The sequence below is a fragment of the Giraffa tippelskirchi genome, chromosome 5 (genome assembly GCF_054371585.1).
Source record: "Giraffa tippelskirchi isolate mGirTip1 chromosome 5, T2T-mGirTip1v1.2.pri, whole genome shotgun sequence".
Taxonomy (NCBI): Eukaryota; Metazoa; Chordata; class Mammalia; order Artiodactyla; family Giraffidae; genus Giraffa; species Giraffa tippelskirchi.
Window position 1 is genome coordinate 43,169,403 of NC_137279.1, and position 20,278 is coordinate 43,189,680.

At 35.0% G+C, this 20,278-nt stretch overlaps 1 protein-coding gene across 13 annotated transcripts in view; it reads right to left on the reverse strand.

Moving 5' to 3' along the window:
• Positions 1–1,328: 1,328 nt before the first annotated feature.
• RGS7 (regulator of G protein signaling 7) overlaps positions 1,329–20,278 on the reverse strand; it is a 467,979-nt gene continuing 449,029 nt past the window's right edge. For 10 of the 13 annotated variants that reach the window (XM_081485629.1, XM_081485631.1, XM_081485632.1 and 7 more), the window contains 3 exons: positions 18,332–18,518; positions 15,152–15,241; positions 1,329–2,010 (listed from right to left, as the gene is read on the reverse strand). In XM_081485629.1, coding sequence (XP_081341755.1) covers positions 1,960–2,010; positions 15,152–15,241; positions 18,332–18,518 — 328 coding nt within the window. In that variant the 3' untranslated portion in view covers positions 1,329–1,959. Of the gene's footprint in view, positions 2,011–9,659; positions 12,659–15,151; positions 15,242–18,331; positions 18,519–20,278 lie in introns of those variants that run through there. The other 3 variants (XM_081485630.1, XM_081485627.1, XM_081485626.1) reach the window with 1 other exon arrangement.

A 20,278-nucleotide genomic window follows, 5' to 3' on the forward strand; every position in this document is an offset into this window, starting at 1 on the left:
AATGACTGGCCATATTTGTGCAAGGCATACTATTTATGCATCAGGTTATTATAAAAGGGGTATTGCTTTCTTTCAAGCAATGTTCCCTTTAGACAGTGTTTCAATTTAGCTTCAGTGCCAAAAGCTGTTCTGACAAAAGTGTTTTTAAGAAAGAACATCTATCAACTTAGGTTTATTTGCATTTTATATATTGTTTTTAAAAAGCCATAGGGGCATACAATCAAATCTTTCTAAAATTATTCACAGTGTCCTGATTACAACCTATCTATAAGTCTTTTCCATCTTGTGGCAGTTTATAAAGTAGCTAACAAACTCCACTACTGATTTTGCACCAGTGTTGGTAAACTTTTTCAGAATTTAAATTTACTCACAGTAATTAATAGCCACTAATAACGTGATCTCTTTCTTTTTTTAATAGCCAGAGTCTACGATATTGTGGTAGATGCAAAAACAAACAAATTAGTTCTATCTCTTGGCTGGGTGACCTTCTGGGTCACTGATCCAACCCTTAAAAGCAGTCAGGTTGCTTACCTGAGGTCTTTGGATGAATTTCAGAGGGTATTTTGTGAATGTCTTAAAATTCAGTGCAAATGTTTCCTATGTGAGAGAGTGTATGGATTTTCACGTAAAACTTTTAACAGAAGAATTTGTGTGGTATGGTGGATCAGTGTAGTATGTAGCCTCTGAGTCAGACTGCCTGGATTTGTATCACAACGCACCACTTGGCTGTTTGACTCTGAACAAATGACGTAACTTTTCTCTGCTTCTGTGTTCTCAAAATTGCAGAAATAATCTTATAGCCCTGCTGTGAGAATTAAATGGGAAAATTCTGTGGGTATGTGAAGCCCATAATACAGTAGTAGGTACTTAGTTAGCACTCACTAAATATTAGTAATCACCATCATGCTCTCAAAGGAATCTGCAACCACCAGAGTTAAGAGCCACTGACCTAAGGCATTTTTAAGATTATACTTTAAAGAATCAGTTCCTGAGTTGAGAAGTCACACTAAAACATAATTCTAATAGAATATGCATTGGTGAAACATAGAGACTCATATTCATCATTAAGAGGCCTCATAAATAACTCTGAAAATGTGGGAGGTTAATTTATGTTGTTTCCCACGGGAGCAAACCCATCTTCCTGATCTGGGGTGAGCTCCCAGATGAATTACTTTGAATCTGCTCCTGGCTGCTCCACCATCCAAGCTTGTCTTGAAACCCTGAAATAAACTTCCTAGGGTGAGAGCTTACATTGTGACTACACTTGTCAATGCCTTCCCAGGAGTTTCATTTTCAATTAGCACAGAAGTCAAAAGTTACAAAAGCAACGAGATTACGCATCTTTTAATGAAAGATAAAACAATATAAACATACACAAATTTACATAGAAGGGATCAACTTTGATACATCTGGAGTAAAAGGTGTCTCTTATTTAAATATGGTATAAAAATAAATGCAAGAAACATTAACCGAGAATGTATAGACAACAGACAAAGACGTTAAGTTTGTTTCTGACTGTGATACATTAGTGAAATGAAACTTTCTGTGCTAATTTATTATTTAATAAATGTGAAGCTGTATGTATACTTTTTTATATATGCTTTTTTCCTTTTACAATTCTTCCAGTGACTGAATTTTTAGTGACCTGCGTGTCTAGAAGGTTTAAGAGAGAGAGAAAGGGGGAAAACAAAAGGTTTACTTCACTTGAACTGTTAAAAAGGAAAAGACACAGATCCAGCTTAGTACAAGGAAGAAGTTAGCAGACATTCTGAAATGGAGGCGTCAAGATGGTAGAGTCCCTTGGAGATGGCAGTGCCTTAATGTACACAAAGAAAGAACAATTCAGGTCCTTTGCTCATGCAACATCTTGGTCTAATGTCCTCTGCTCCAGGTAACAACAAAGAACTACAAAGTATATGCAGTGACTCCAGTTCGCTTTCATGCTACAAGATGATCCTTTTAATAAGACTGAACGAGGCTTGTTAACCTCTTTGACGTGAGAGATTTCCCCTGAGAAAAAATATAAACAAGGGAAAAAAAAGAAAACAATATGATCACTGAAAACCTGCTTATGAGTAACATCTGTTTATTGCAGTTTATACTGTACAAGGGTCAAAATGGAACCCTTTAGATGCATCTTAGTTCAAACTTCATAACCAAGTTCCCTCCCTCCCTCCACCAACACATCAAACAAAATGATCCTCCCTTTTTCCATCCTTCCACCCCTCCACCCGCTTCCTCCCCCTGCAAACAGACTGATGGGTTCACAGCACAAATCAGCGAATCATAAAACATGTCCAAAATGTTCCATTGAGGCTTAGCAATGATGCAACACCTAGGTTTGCAACTGGTTATAACATGTTACAGCAAACTTTAGGAAGTTGCTCTGAAAGACAGCAACGTGAATGCATTCTTGTCCAGCTGCTAAGATTAGTGTTGCATTTATAAATATTCATATGTGCACAGGGTATGATTTAATTAAACAAAATGATTTTTGAGGGTGAGACTGCTGGAAACTCATGATTGGATCTATTCCCTATCCTATATGGTAATGGAAAAACAAACAACTGGTGCCAATTTTACATTTAAAGAGAAAAGACTATTTGCTTTGTACTTCAAACTGTAAATGTCTTTCTTTTCCATTTGATTTCCTCCAACCTCAACCCCAGAAAAACCCCATATATTCTGATCCCACTTATTGTGTTAATAACTAGTATACATATTCATTTTTTGAACATCTTGATAGTCAAAACTGTCCCTGTAAATTGCAAATACTCTAGAGAGGTAAGAAATTTTAAATTTTTGATCAGAATAACAGATTGTCAATTTGGTTATTTCTGTTTTATCCCTCATTGTATATGTTTAGTACAAAAAATAGGTGGAATTTGTACTTCTCAGAGGATAAAATAATAAAGGAAAATCAAAAGATTTTTTGAGAAATATATTTTAGTAATAAGTTAGTCATAGCAATAGTCTTGATTTACTACTTAATGTGGCTCAGAGTTTGATAAATGAGTGGTGTGGTTTGGGGAGAGAAATCAGCATTCATGACTATTCTGGAAAAAGAATGATATATTTAAAAAATGATTAATCATTTCAGAATCAATATTTCTTTACATACTGTACAGTAACTGACAAGGTCTTTTTGTATCCTTGAACAGCAGTAATAAAAATGAAGCACCATTCTCTTTTAATTGGGGAAAAGGAGTTCATAACTTAGCTTTTAGCAAGTTTTGACTTCTGATTGTAGAAGAGCCAGGACTCGTCTACAAAGGACTTTCCCAATTAGCTATGCTCTAATCACTTTATGGGAAGAAAAATACTGAAAGAAAATGCAGATTTCTCCCAGGACACCCTGTTTTACATCGGCCTTCTAGACTAAGGACTTCCCTGGTGGCTCAGAGGTTAAAGCGTCTGCCTCCAATGCGGGAGACCTGGGTTCGATCCCTGGGTCAGGAAGATCCTCTGGAGAAGGAAATGGCAAACCACTCCAGTATTTTTGCCTGGAGAATCCCATGGACGGAGGAGCCTGGTAGGCTACGGTCCACGGGGTTGCCAAGAGTCGGACACGACTGAGCGACTTCCCTTTTCTAGACAAACTATGCTTTGTTTCTTCTTGTCACTCCTGTGCTTGCTTCCTCCTCATTCACAAAATGGGAATAAGTGAAGCACCTATTTTAAAAGCTTTTTATGAAGAATAATACAGGTAAATTACTTAAAACTATTTCAGAACATTCTGTGTACTCAGTTTGCTAGTCATTACCTTATTATATTATTACCATTATTATTATTATTACTGTTACATTCTTTCTCATCAGGATCCTGAGACTCAAAGTCACTTTTCTGACTCCAAAAAGAACACAAAATTTCTCATGAATTTGGAAGCTAAAATTATACTACTTTTACACTTCAATACCTTAATCAAATAATGTTTGAATAAAAAAAACTACTTTTCTATACTTGAAAATTACATTATTTTATACATCTACCACTTTTTTCTCTTATGCTACTAATGTGTGCATATATATTCATTCTGATACTAATGTATTTTAAAAAGTGCTTACCGTTTCTAACGCCATTTGTGGGGTGGGGAGAACCTATATTGGTTGAAGTATAAGAGTGAACTCATACACAGTTGAGGAGGAAGAGGAAGATGCTAACATAAAACTATTTATTTTAAAACTACAGATTAATATAATTTGGTTCAAACTATTGGGAGGATGAATAACATAGTTAGGTTGAAATAGGAAGCCATTTGCAACTCAGAATCATTTTTCTCTTTGATCAGTGGAAATGATGTCATATTTGTAAATGTAACAAATGGTAATATGGTTCTCTACCTACTTTTTCCCTCAAATATCTACGAAGTTATTAGTATTGTCCTGATATTGGCTTCATTTTTAAAAGGGGGGAGGTACAGATTTAGCTTGGTATGCTGTTGTAGCAGGAAATAATTTAAAAATACTCATTCATGGAAGCCCATGGAGAAATACAGGCCTACAGTAAATCTGGGGTTTGTGATAGTAAGAAAGCAGATGAACAGAAATGGGAGAACACGTGTATACATTAACAAACCAATACAGGAAACTCTGTGGGATGTGGACTCACCAAATATACAATAAGAGTATTTGTTTTGTGTACTGAGACAATTGGAAGGCAAATTTAGGTATATCTAACAGTAAAAAAAAAAAAAAAAAAAAAAAAACCTAAGTGCCTCACTCAGGGGTCAAAGTATATAGCATGGACACCCAAGTGAGTTATCTAGATTTCAAGACGTAGATCATGTGGATATGTCTGTAAGCCCCCTGTGCAAATCTTGCCTTGTTCACGTACTGAAAAGAAAAATACCGTGCAAAGGTATTTTGTGCACTCTCTAGTGTGCAAAGAAATATCAGTTTCCCACTCTACTGGAAAATTTTAAAAAGAACACTAATCCTCTTTTGCAGGTAAGAAAGAATATACTTGCACATCAGATGTTTTGTAATAATCCTTTTCAGTGTGGATCCTTGGAGGCTGTATGAAATCATCTTAAAAGACAATCCTGCTAGTTATCTAATTTTTGCTAATTTTTCTAAGTTGAAGAATCTGGGAAAATTTCATAGTTAAGTTCTAAAAATCTTAATTCTGGAAACTAAAAGGGCTAAAATTCCTTACCACTAGCAGGGTTTTTTTGTTTGTTTGTTTGTTTTGTTTTTACCAAATTGCTTACAAATGAATTCTGTATGGATAATAACTATTTTTAACCAAATGACTACATTTGTGCTATGTTATATATACCCGTTCTTATTAGATTCTAAAGGAAATGAATTTGAAAAAGAATGGATACATGCAATGTTTATGTATAACTGAATCACTTTGCTGTGCACCTGAAAAGAACACATTGTTAATCAACTATGCTATATTCCAATGTAAAATAAAAGTTAAATGAAAGGAAACAGATTACACTGGAAATGGAAATCCATAGAGAAAGACAAAGGCAGAAACTCAAAACAAAAATTCAGCATCCTGTGAGATTTTACAATATCTAGTTAATGGACAATATGCTAGCACATGATCAATTTCAGGACAAAATTAACCTGACTTTAACTGGCATCTAAGTGAAGACAGATTCTCTGGATAATCTACAATATAGCTATCATATAAACAAAGAAGTTTTTCTAGTGTCTCACAATAAAATTTCATCTCCACCAAACTAATTCCTTCCTTTTAAAATGTTGCATAGAGATTTTGTTATAATTAGGAAAATAAAACTCCCCCAAATAAAACAACCTACGTGCTCATTCTTGTTTTTCTCAAGTTGCCTATCAAACGTTATGAATTTCACATGATTTAAAAGTTTTTTATTGGTCTTAAAGTAATAACAGAAAGTTGACAAAGAGCTGTGAATCCCTAGAAATGGAAATGAAGATCAGGCTCTTAGCTCCATATGAGAGCCCTCAGCATTTGGGAGATGGAAGAAATGTCCATACTCCTTTCCTGCAGACACTAAATCCATGAAGGAAGTAGGGGAGAAGCCATATTTGCTTGGGTGACCAGCTACTTGTTTTATTACTGTCATAAAACATAAAAACAATGTATTCAGTCTTTACCAGTCTACAGGACACAAAACAAGCCAACACTAACTGAAGGGATGGATTTTTAGAAGATAGCCATGAAAGAGCTTAAAGAGTAGGAAATTACCAGGATCCTGGGAAAGATTGAGGGCAGGAGGAGAAGGGGACGACAGAGGATGAGATGGTTGGATGGCATCATCGACTCGATGGGCATGGGTTTGGGTAAACTCCGGGAGTTGGTGATGGACAGGGAGGCCTGGCGTGCTGCAGTTCATGGGGTCGCAAAGAATCGGATACGACTGAGTGACTGAACTGAACTGACTGGATTAAAAAATATTAACATCTTTTAACTCTTATTCCTACTTGTTTGTCTCGTATCACTACCGCCTAGTCTTTCCCATGTGTTGCTGTAGACTTAGAAATACCTTCTAGAATGCCTTGTCAGCTCCAGAGGCTCTGGGACCAGGAGAGGGCAAATCTTGTCATTGACTTTCTATTGGTGTATGTGACCCAGTTATCGGACCTGTGCTGAGCCCCACAGCTGCGTGATAAAAAGGGCTGTTTGATGGTAATGAGATGCTGATGGACTAGAGATAAGAAACGTACAAGCTTATGACAGGCTGAACTAAAGGATATGTTTGTTTGTTTATTCTCATACGAAAATTGCACTTGTTTCACTTAAAAAATATAAACGTCTTTGCCTGGGTTTCAAAATCCTTTCTAACCTGGCTTCCCTGGCCTTTCAAACTACCTATTGTCACTCCACAGAATGGTTCTCTGCCTGGTCTTTGCAGCTGTTACTCTCTGAGCTTGGATTCTACTCACTCTTCAGATAAACTTCTTACTCATGTTTTTGCTGAAGTCTTCTAATTGCCCCTTAAGTTCTTCTGCACTTAACCTCTCTGGATTCTTTGTCAGTACTTTTTTTCCTCTGGGTCGGGAAGATCCCCTGGAGGAGGGCACGGCAACCTACTCCAGTATTCTTGCCTGGGAAATCCCATGGACAGAGAGGAGCCTGGTGGGCTATAGTCCATGGGGTCACAAAGAGTCGGACATGACTTAGCGACTAAACAACAACAGCAAGTGCATTTTTTAAAATGCTGTTTTGTACAATCCTCTAAGTCACCTGGCTTGATAAAGCAATTGATAGCTGTTAAACAATTTTAATATTATAGAAGTCTCCAGAAATGTACTCGTTTCTTTGCATGAGTTGAGTTCCTTGACTGGAAGTCATATTTTAGGAATAAGCTTCTAGAAATCAGGGTAATGAGATTCAAATGTATTGGTACAAGTAACTTTTAGGGGAGGAGAGGCATGGTAGGATGAGAAATGGGAGCATGTTGGTCACACCCTGTTAAGTAATTAACTGATAGAATTTGAGTCTTTTTAACTTTTATTTTGCCCTAGTTGTTGCTATCAGTGAAACTAAGTGGGGATATGTTGAGGAATTGAACTAGGCTAGGGGTTTGGAAAAACCCTGCTTCAAATGAAACCAAGTCTCCCAGGATAATTTGCAGGTAAGTTTACTGAAACACGGTGGATAATTTCAGCAAAACTGAAAAGTGTGAGTTCCTCAAAAATTAAAGGAAACTTAATTATTGAGAATTAAGAAAGAAAAAGAAAAAAAGGAAGGGAGGGAGAAAGAAAGGAAAGAAGGAAGGGGATTCTATAGCTAGTTTGGAGGCTGGTATATTTAATGTGGAACACAGGAAGAAATTCTGTTATGTACTTAAAAGAGATGGTTTATGAACATATTTATATACCAGTTCTTATTAGTAGCTTCTTGTGTGGTTTGAGATAGAAAAAGTAAAGCCAAGTACTTTCATTTCCTTAGTTAAGAATAGCTTCCTGAAATAAAAATAGTGTATATTCATTAGAGAAAATGAGGAAAACATAGAAAAATATAAAGAAGAAATAAACATTACTCAAAATACAATTATTTACATGTTAATATATCCTTCTACTTTTTATACAAAAACATTTTTTTTAAAAACTAAAATTATACTGTACATAGTACTAAAGCTTATTATGAGTAATATTCTAATTAAAAATGATCATATTTTGATCAATTACCCATGTAACATACATTTTGTTCAAATTCATCACATTAGTGGGAAAGGCAATCAATTTAGAAAGATGCTACCAACATTTAGAAAAAAATCACACATCATATTATAAATAAAAACATATTAGGGTAGGTTGCATATTATAGGGGAATGTGTTATTTCTGAAAGGTTATTTTAGTCCTATACACATATAAACATGCATAAGTACAGTTTATATATACATACACACACACTCACAAACATATATATATTGCATTACTATGTCATAGTAATGGGTCGCGATAAAAAAAGATGAAAGCCAATGCTCTAAAATCTATTCTTTAATAACTGCATCAGGTTGATACACCTTAATGCATTTAAGAAATTCACAATTGTTGTATATTCAGATTGTGTCTTATTTTTGGCAGCTATACGATGCAATGAATATTCTTGTTTATGTGTAAACATCTGGGTTTTTTTAGAATTAAATTGTTAGAAGCTGAAATACTGATTGAATGTGAGAGAATATTTTTGAAGCTTTTGACACATTGTATAAAGTTCTCTGCAAGAAAATGATTAGCAATTCATATCCCTACTATGTGTGAACAATATGTGAATTCATCAATTTTCTTATCCTAGATATTATTATTAAAAAAAACTAATCTATTGGAGGAAAAAGTTATTTTGTTGCCGTTTTAATTAAATTTGGTTATTAATATAGGTTTTCTTTTTGTTTTCTTCTATATTTGTTGACTATTTGTATTTCCTCTGTTAAAAGCGATCAAGACCTTTGCTTATTTTTCTAATGGTGTATTGCTCTTCTGATTATTTTTTTTTGCAAAGAACTCCCCATATAAACCACATTAGATCTTTGTCAAGTACATGCTCATTTACTTGTTTTTAAAAAGAGTTCACCGGACTTGAGGACAGGAAGTTGCTTTAAACAAGTAAGGCATTTATCAGTCTTTCATGGTATTTCTGTGGATAAGACAAAAGAGGAAGTTCATAACTGAATAAACAACTACCTTCAAGGTGTGCTAATTTTTGAAGTAGTGGAACTCTCTTCATTTCTGTTCTTATGGCATTTTAATCAGCAATTTGCTTGACTAAATTGATATAATTCTACTAAAATGAATGCATGAATGATGCCAATTTGCTAATCTTGGTTAAAAGACAGGATAACAAAGAGATACTCCAAAAAATTACATAATGTGATAACTCACAAGATAAAATTTAATGGAAAGAATAAAGAACTGACCTTACACGAAAATTGATAAACAAACAATAAACCAAAAGTCTAGCAGCAAAAGAGAAGATTGAGGAGCTATAATCTTAGTTCACAAGAAAAAAAAATTTCTAGATTTAAAAAACATTTTAAGCCCCAAATAACCTAGCTGCTATGACTGCAATCTGATGCAATTTTCAGGCTGGACTGTGCAAGTTATATCTGTTCCTTCTTTCCTATTGGGAATTTGATATTTCTAATCTATGCTGGTTTGGTTACTTCTCAAGTGTTGTGAGCCTGCATGAGTAGATTTGACACAGCATTGCCCTCTCCCAGGTTTGCTCCATAACTGGTCTGAGGTTGTATTTCCAAAACATGGAATCTATATTATTCATGGGTGGGAAGGGTGGGCTCAGTGTACAATAATGGTGATTGTTAGCATATGGAAAGGAAATTTCACACCAGATTTCATGTTTAATAAAACCAAGTTAAAAATCACTTGACCAAGGACTAGAAATAATCCATAGAGTCTTTGATAGCATCTTAAAAAAAACAGCATAAAACTGCCAGAAAACATTGTAATTCTTCATAGATTGAAGACTAATTGACAAGGAAGCCTGCTATTAATGTGTAACACAAGTGCTTTAGAAATCAAGAATACAAACTCTGATTTCTGCCTTCTACAAGTTATTTTCCCTTCTAGTGTATGTATCTCTTGCATTAGGGCAAAGGTAATGATAAGAGAGAGAAAAATAAATAGACATTTCTTCTTTTGTAATTTTGCATTCCATTTAACTGAGCAATTTTTTATGAGCATAAGAAAAAAAAGATCAATATTTAACTTGATGGATGCCTATGACACTTTGAGCTATAATGGCAATGAATAAAGAAAGAAAGAAATAAGGAATAACATAAATGTCCATCAATAGAGGAATAGAAAAATAAATTATAGGAATTTTTCAGAGGAATTTTGTGCAGCCAATAAATAGAATTGCGTAGAATATGAAATAACCTGGAAGATACTTCTGATACAATTTAAGCAAATGAAGCATGTGTCAAAAGCATGCTTAAAGAATTTCTTAAATCTATTTATTTGTACAAGTACTATTTAGAGCTATTTCTGGCTAAAGAAATTGTAGATGAAGAAATTGAGGTGCAGCAGTTTAACTGACTTCTAAAAATTCATATGGCAAGAAAGGGTGAGACTGGTTTTCAAGCCTAAATATTAACATTTTAGGTTTCCAGTGCTGGGTATAATAGGAAGAAAATGAGTACTCTATAAAGTAATGAATTTAAAGTCAGAAAAATTCCCTTCCAGTCCTGACTTTCTCTCACCTATAAAATGGGTAAAATAACGAGTATTATTTAACCTAACTAGCAGATTCAGATTAAATTAAATTAGATAATATAAAGTGCCTAGTGCAGAGCGTGGCACATGGCAGGTACTCAATGAATGTGAGTTACTATCATTATCTCACTTTCCCCAAGTCCTTTCAGAGTCTACATACTTGTTTAAATGTATTTCCCCAAGTTCGTTTCTTAGACACTTTATCTTGTAGCTTCCTTATATTTATCAGAGCAACTTCCACATAGAACTCCTTTAAAATGTTTATTTAAACTCTATCTTTCCTCCATTATTTCTATTTAGTTATAATAAAACCACTCATTCATTATCTTGTGTTAAAATCATTCTATTGATCCTATAAAGGTATCCCATAAAATTTATTAGGTAAGTACTTCAGATGCCCAACACAACTGCTGACTCTAAAAGGAATCATAATATTGAGAAACACTGAACCAAGAGGAAATAAAAAATAAATGAAAATAGAAAGTTAAAGGGAACTTTAAATAGAAATTAACCATCATAAGATTTAATGATATACAGTACAATATTTTTAATTTTTGTATAAAAATAATTTTCAGGATAGAAATTCAGTTCTGATGACTAATCAAATAAATGTAGTAACTTGTAATTTACTAAGGAAATTAGAGAGCCTTTCTAATTTTTTACTCCATTTCTTTAGAGTACTAACAAAACAAAATATTCAATAAAAATATTACTTTTCATTTTCCTGGATGGAAAAGGATTAATCCTAAATAACTATGTCTGAAGGTTATCTGAAATTTATCAGTATGTTGTGTGTATATACGTGCTCTGGTATGGATGTTATTCAACTTATCTTTCTTCAGTAATCTCAGCCTTTTGTACCATTCTCCTTAAAAAGACGATTGCCTTTCTTGGCCTAATGAAACCCTCTTTACCCAGTTAAATGTAACTTGTGGAAATTCTCATATTATACATGGACTCTACTTATTCACCCTAAAACAAATAGAAATGGTTGATTTTTCTCCTGTACATCATAATATTTTGTTTATATCATTATGTACCATAGTAATCAAGGTCTTGTTCTTAAGATACAGCACAATGTCTAGAGTATAGTTGGCACTTGGTATATAAATTTTGATTGAAGGTGTACAGGATTACTTCCTCACTTCCTCTTGTTTCCTATTGATCTTTTCTTAACGTTTGCAATGAGTGACAATGTGGTGCTACTTTAAGAGTTGAGGAAGTTGGTCAGATGTGGGGATGATGTTGGAGGAAAGACAGCCATTTTGTTTTCCCTTCCTTAAGTTGCATTATATGTTTTTAATTATATCACAGAAATTTCCAATCCAATCTCAAGAACAATATTCTGTCAGCACTATGTTAGAAAAGAATGAATTTGAAACAATTCTTAAACAATACACAGAGCACTGTGCAACATCCTATGGTGACTTTCTCCAGCAAAATCTTGAGGCATTTCTTTAGCATTGTCTTTATCTTCCCATGGTGACTTATGAGGCATGCTTAAGAAAAATTTTTATTAAAGGTCAGAGATTCCAAAAGATCCAGCCAAAATTTTGGGAAGTTAGTAGTGTGATTAATTCCTGGAGTCCTTCATTTTCCAGTCCTTTAATTTGTGGAATCACAATGAGTGTTCGAAGTACACACTGCTTTTTAAAATCTTTTAATTGGGAATTCATAAAAAGAACTGATTAACATTCCCCACCACAAGGAGCCTTGAAGGAGACTAAAAACAAAAACCGTATTTTTGCTGAATCCAATTCGTTTACACTTCAACACACATAACTCCACTTAACTGGCCATCACAGCAAAAGCCACAACACACAAGCCACAGCGGCAGTAGCATGGAGCTGACCACACAACTCAACAGACAATGCAGACAAACTTGAGTATAAACCAAGATTTTTCTACCTCTTCATAACAGGTTAGTGCTGGCCCTCAGTGTTGGTGTACAGTTTTTATGGCATGGGAAAATAGGGATGTTTCTGCCCTATAAAAATAAATGTGTTGAAGGCTTTAGTTTGAGCTTATACAATGTCAGAAAGTTTCAAAGGCACTGGCACAATACCAAAAAAAGAAAAAAAAAAGAATCTCACAAACAAACATATCACTAAAACACATAGCAAGATACTAAGAAAACACTGGTAGGAAAACAACTGGTTTCCTGGATGATTTATGCAATAGTTTTCAACACTTTGCTGAAAAATAACAAATGAGAAAGGCATGCTAGTGGGTCTTTGGTGGGCATATATTGTCACCAATCCCCATTCATACTAAGTCTGGCTCTGGCTTTATACACTGTTAAATAAGTCATTTTCTCTCTGCAAAAATAGGAGACACAAAACCCTCATAGTTCTTGATCTTTTAAGCCTTAGGAAGAGCTAAGGGAAAGAGTACAGAAATACATGCACTATCGTTAACAAAGACAGATACATAGAATAAAAATATAAATAGTTATTTCTTCATTTTATGTATCATAATACACACTACTTTTCAAGACTTAGTTTGATACATACAGATTCTCACATATGATATCTTTATCTACTCTAGGAAGTGCTGGGACAGAAAGACAAATAGGAAGTTCTGAACTTAAATAAAGACAATAAATACCTTTGCTGTTACATCAAAGGGATGGAAGATGGGGCTTGAAACTGGGAATATTTCCCAATTGGACTTCATGATTTGTAATTCTTTAAAAATGAAAACTTACCACATTCTGTGCAAAGTTTTCAAAACATGTTCTGCGATCCATTGAATATCCCAACTTATACGTGTGGGGTTGGGTGGCGCAAAGAAAAATAACAAACAGAGAGAAAAAGAGAGAGAAGGAAGGAAGGAAGGAAGGAAGGCAAAAGCCAGAAAGAAAAATGGCAGAAAAAGACAGGGTGAGGAAATGACGCAACACCAAATTCATGTTCTAAATCACAGGGATCAGGAAAACAGGAGAGCTGCCACAGAAGGCCTCTTGTCACAAGGCATGGGCTCTGTTTGCATTAATGCTTATATTTATAACACCAAAAATCTTCTTGTGCAAACAAAATGATGTGATTTCAGGCAAAATTGAATGACACTGAAATAAAGTAGATATGTTTGGGCTTTACGCTGACATTTTCAAAGCCTACATTATTGAAAAATCTAGTGGCTTATGTTCAGAATTTCCTCATAATTTTCTACTGGTACTAAATTTCTGTTGACATCATTAATTCCATAGACCACTGCTGTCCAACAGAACTTTCTGAAAGCATGGAAATTTCATTCTATACTAATATTTCAGAAGTCTTTAGCTGTGGCCACTGAGTATGAGAAATTCGGTTAGAATTTTATGTAATCTTAACTAATTTAAGGAGAAGGCAATGGCACCCCACTCCAGTACTCTTGCCTGGAAAATCCCGTGGACGGAGGAGCCTGGTAGGCTACAGTCCGTGGGGTCGCTAGGAGTCGGCACAACTGAGCGACTTCGCTTTCACTTTTCCCTTTCATGCACTGGGGAAGGCAATGGCAACCCACTCCAGTGTTCTTGCCTGGAGAATCCTGTGGACGGGGAGCCTGGTGGGCTGCCGTCTATGGGGTCGCACAGAGTCGCACACGACTGAAGCGACTTAGCAGCAGCAGCAGCAGCTGCAGCAGCAATTAATTTAAATTTAAATCACTGCATGTGCTGGTGGTTGCTGTACTGGTCAGTGCAACTGTCTGGTTGCAAAGTCAATGGACTTTGAAAAATATCATTAGCTTAAGTGATGATCATGAATTATACAAAATTATCATTTCATCTCAGAATTTCAAGAAGCTATGGACTATTTTAACATTACAAAATAATGAATGATGTTAGTGTTTACATCCAGATTTTCCATTTTCTGTTAAACTGATTAATAAGGTGTTACTGACAGTGAGACTTTGATTATAAACATTAATTGAACAATGTAGCCTACTGCAGTTCTTCAATAATGTGCTAGCAGCTCTTAGGTATGATGCCTCATCGCAGGGATACTAAGTGACTCAGGATAAATGCCAAATGAAAATATTTGGAAGCAAACATTTAGTTTGCTGATAGTTGCTGCATTTTGGCAACTATCATAGGAAAAAAATGAGTTATGGGGCATATACATACATTCCAGTTTACAGAATGAGGAAAATCCTCTCTGAGTTTTTGATCTGATGGCATTGTTCTTTTCCTTTCTTTATTGTAATTTCTTATTTCCTTAAACTGGCATACAAAAGACTAACATGAAACATGAGAACAGCATCTTAAAAACTTTGTAAAGCATGGACATCTGCCGAGACAAACACGCAATAAAGAAAATAAGCAATCAACAGGCAGAAACACATACAACTTAAATGACCCTGATAAAATGCAGGGGTTTGGGGAAGGGTCTTGGAGTATATCCACTTACCATTTGTCCAATAGTGTGGTCCCAGCAGAGATAACTACTCCAAATAACTATAACTCAGAACTAGGTCATAAAAGTTCACAAAGAACCAATACCTTTTTCTTTGCCTGTAGAAGTTCCTGATAGGCACTGGATCTTATAAAACGTGGGTATGAATCACTTTTCATCAGTTTGTAAATGTGCTCCTAAAAAGAAATAATGGTTGAAGTGCCTCTTTATTATTTCTCAGGAAAAGTCAAATACTGTGATAAGAATGCAACATCTGATTCAAAAACAAATCTGGAATAATGATAATGCTGATGAGAATATTTTATATGCTTATAGAACAATTTAGACCTTCAAATTTATTATTTTATTCAAGGATTCATGTTTAAACTGGTTTGGGGTCTATGGAGGAGGTAAATCACATCCAGTCCTTAAAAAAATGGGATTTAGTTCGTAGACTGTCATCACATAATTTCAAATCAAGTTGTAGATTTATATAGACCATTAAGATAAATACATCTGCTATATCTTAAGATTAAGCCAAAAGAGAATGATGTGAAGTAAGGATTCAATAATCATTCTAGATACCTTGGCATTTATATGTACTTGGAGGGTTCAGACTTTCCAAATGAATCATCTCATTGGTGAAAATTGTCATGCACATCTGCTTTAGGCCAGAGCATAAGTCCAGAAATAAATTTTGTGATATTTAATTGCTTAACATCCTAATTTGTATGCATGTTTTGACTTATTCTGAAATAGATTAGGTAAATATTTGATAATTTAATCCTAATGGTTTGCAATGTTTTGCTTCGGTGATGAATATTGGTAGACAAAGGAAAAAAATATATTCACCTAATTCAATGTTGGCCCAATCCAAGGACATTCTGCTTTGGTTTATTGCAGCCTAAGGGAGCATAAATTCTCCTTGCTCATTCTAGTCTGTTAGAGGCAGAGTTCTGAACTATTTGAGAGTATCCTGAATGTCCCAGTGTCTACTTGTTTGGAGAAAACATATATTTTAAGAGATGACTTAGTTTCCTGGTCTTAAATACACCAGTAATAATTTGTAGTTACTGTGAATCCACTTAATGACATTCAGGATTAATCCTCAGTAATCCTGACATTCAGGCTCTAGCCCAAGGTTCATCTCCAAAAGTATGGTACATTTGGAACTGTATCAGAATTTGTTGTTGGAAAAGTGGGACGATGTTTTATTTTGGACTCAAAATAAAGGTGCTTTATTGGGATTCAGATCCTATCTTGCTCAAGATTTACCACTTACAAACATGTTAATTTTGACAATTTTATTCACTTCTCTGAGCCTTGATCTTCAAATCTATAAACTAGAGTTATTGTCAGGATTTGAGGAATGATAAACTTTTAGCAAAGTATGAGGGTAGGCATAGTAAGTGCTCAAATATGTTTCAGTATGTGCCAGGTACACTTCAAACCGCTTGCCTATATTAGTTAATTAAATTCTCACAAAACCTCAACAAGGCTGGCAGCCATTTTCATATATATTTTAAATATGAAGTAACTAAAGCACAAAGATGTACTTGCAATAGGTCACAGAGCAGAGCTCAGAATAGAACCCAGGCAATTTGCCTTCAGAATCTCCTTTACAACATTGTATCTCTTCTTAAACAGTGGCAAGAATTTCTATTATTATATTTTTGAATATAGGGTTTATAAACCCACAAAAACCTGGGATTAAATAGCTGAGGTTGACTGAAAAAAGCCTATAGTCAGGTGGTAATATTTTCTATAGGAAATTATGCCTTTTCCTTTTATTGAAGACACATTAAGCAAAAAGATTTTTCAGTGACACAGATAACAAAGAAATGTTCTTTTTAAGACTTTTGGGAAGGTCATTCCAAATATTTTACACATTGTTGACTCTAAAAAAATGCTTGAAAGTTTATCCTGAACTGAGAAAAAGATAAAACAGCAGAGAAATAAGCAACAGAATTTTCCTCCTGCTCTCTCTCATGTGTCTCCATAAAATGTAATTATTTCCACATAGAAGACCATGGCAGAGCCAGGGTGAATGAATGGGTTTCTGGTTGGCTGTTTCAACTTGTGTTAGTTTCCCACACAGTGGCTCATTTCTTTTTAAACCAAAGCCAGTGATAAATATATTTTATACCAAGAGTAAAAATAAGAATGGAATTTTCTGTATCTCATGTTTCATCTTCTCTATTTTCTCTTAGTAACATAGCTATTTAAAAAACAAGATACGTTTTAGAGCTAACTTTCTTTTCTAAAAGAGGTTTTAAGAAATTTGAAACATGTTTGTTCAGGTTTAAAAGCCAATTTCAACACATCATTAGGTAATATCTTCTCATTACACATTCATTTTTCCTCTTGAACACAGTATACTCTTTTTAGAGAAAGTGGAAATTAAAATTACTTCTAAGGAGACAGCTACATCCAGTTTGAGAAAAAAAACCACTTAAATAAAAGTATGTTTTAGGAAGTTAACATCTTAATATCAATTTCATTTTTTCTTCTTTTTTGTAGACTAAAAAAAGTAACTTGGAAAATAAAAAAATGCCTAAAGTTACTGTTTCATCAGAGATAAAAACTGGTTTTTACTGTTTCATTGTGTCATCAGAGACAAAACTGGTTTGAGTTTTATATAACTTTAAGCTAATTTAATTTAGTTCTGACTAGTCATAATAATATATTATTTAGGAAGGTCAGAATCTCAGACTCTTCATATTAGAAGATAAGTTAAAGAGTGCAAGTATGTGTTAGTGAGGTATCAGAGTTGAAACTGAAGTAAAAAGCTTTCAAACATTTAAAATATTTCCCTTCAAGAAATTTTCATGTAAAAAGATTCAAATTTACAAAAATCCCCAGGCTTTAAAAACTCTTCTTTTTAAAGTATCTCTGTTATCTTCTAGATCATTTAGTTGTTTTACATATAGCTTCCTTGGTGGCTCAGATGGTAAAGAATCCACCTACAATGTAAGAGACCTGGGTTTGATCCCTGGGCTGGGAAGATCTCCTGGAAGAGGGCATGGCAACCGACTTCAGTATTCTTGCCTGGAGAATCCCCATGGACAGAGGAGCCTGGTGGGCTACAGTGTATGGGGTCGCAAAGAGTCGGACATGACTGAGCGACTTAGCGCGCGTGCACACACACATACACACACACACACGCACACACCCCTTAATTGAAAATATTAGACATAGCCACAGATTATAATGAAAATAAAACAAAAGTATCTCAACTTCTCAGGAGCACATTTGTGATGCAATGTGAGTTCCATCTATGTACCAACCTGAGCATCTTCGAAAGTGTATCGTCCAGGCTCCTTCACATTCTGTGTGGTTTTGTCATAGCTCTTAGAATCCAAGTTAATAGCACTGGGGGCTCCTGGAGCCAGAAATTCTTGCCATATTTCCTGAACTCGAGAGGGAACTTCTCTAATAGGCCTTTTCTTCAGGTCCTCCACTGCTAGCCAGAATCTACACAAAATGAGACATAATCTAATGTCTGATGTCTGATAATCTGAAAATTCTTAAAATATTGACTTCTCATATAGTTCACAATGAGGCATAATGATAAGCTAATTCTCTCTGAGGGCATCCAGAAACAGGCTTCTACTGACTTTTTTATTAGTTGTATTCAAAGATATAACATTTGGGGAAAGGAAATATTAAGAACAATATCTTTTAAGTGTTCTCTGAAAATCAGGGGCTTCCCAGGTGGCTCAGACAAGGAGCCTAGCAGACTACAGTCCGTGGGGTCAAAAAGAGCCGAACACAACTGAGCCACTAAGCCCACGCACACACTGAAAAGCAGGCCTGCCAGGGCCCTGATTCCACACAGCCTCAAATTTTTACTGAAACAATGTAGCAGTACTAAAGAACCTTTTGTTAGACAGGAAGAGGAGTTTGAAGGGAATTAGGAGGCGTGACATGGATCATCTGACTGGGGGCATACAGTATATACCACATACTCTATTTTTTGGATCTTTTGTCCATTTGAGCAATGAGGGTTGGTATGGAGAGGATTTTCTGCTTTACCTGGTAAGGGAATTACCATGAAGCTTTACTGGAATGAAAAGAGGCCTGGACACAGATTAGAAAATGCCCTAGCTGGAGAAATCAGGGCAAGTAACTAATTTTAGGCTATTTAATTCTGAGACTTATGAAATGACAGAAGCAGCAAGCTTTCACATGTAATTGTTCAAAAGGCTTAAATTTGTAGAAGCATAATAGCAATTCAGAAACTCTGGAAAAAATAATATTGACCTACTTCTAAATATAAAATATACATTTTATGTCCTTCTGTATAGAATATAGTCTATCCTGAAAGGAAAGAACACCAGGACATATTCTGGTTGATAAAAGCAAATAGCAAAGTCTAGTAAAAAGCCACACCATATTAATGGGTTTCATTTTTTTAAATTTTGCTCTATATTGTGTCTTTTTGTTTAGATCTAGAAATAATGATGAAACATGAAGATGTATGTCATAATAGTGTCTTTAAACAAACAAACGAAAAAGGACACTTGAAAAAGGAAGTACTAGATCTGTTATCCTCAACAGGGGCCATACGCGATCTTGATATGGAGAAGATGACCACAGAGATGAATCACTACAAGCTACAGGGGATTCTCTGGTGGCTCAGACTGTCAAGAGTCTGCTTGCAATGCACCAGACCCAGATTTGACATGATTGAGCAACTTACACAGAACACAGGCTATAGAGTTTTAACAGAAGTAGAAGGGGATAAGCAGTACCTTCATAACTATTATGTTTTTAACTTAGGGATTAAGGAAAGTTCAAAAAATAAGTAATAAAGCAGCCGAGCTAGAATTAGAATATCAAATATTACTCAATCTAATAATTTTCCAGTTTCTAGATACCATTTTCCCATAGACAGGTATCAGTAGATAATCCAACAAGGACTATACTTTAAATCTGAACCCAACATTTTTGCTTTCAGAAGGCAAGGGTCAAGACCATTTCCTTTTTAAATACAAGTTCTGACAATGTGCAACATAATAGGAATGCTATGTGCAATCTGAGGGAGCCTAAGTGTTACAATTGATGCATATTAAAAAGCAGAGACATAACTTTGCTGACAAAGGTCTGAACAGGCAAAGCTATGGTTTTTCCAGTAGTCATGTATGGATGTGAGAGTTAGACCATATAGAAGGCTGAGAGCTGAAGAATTGATGCTTCTGAACTGTGGTGCTGGAGAAGGCTCTTCAGAGTCC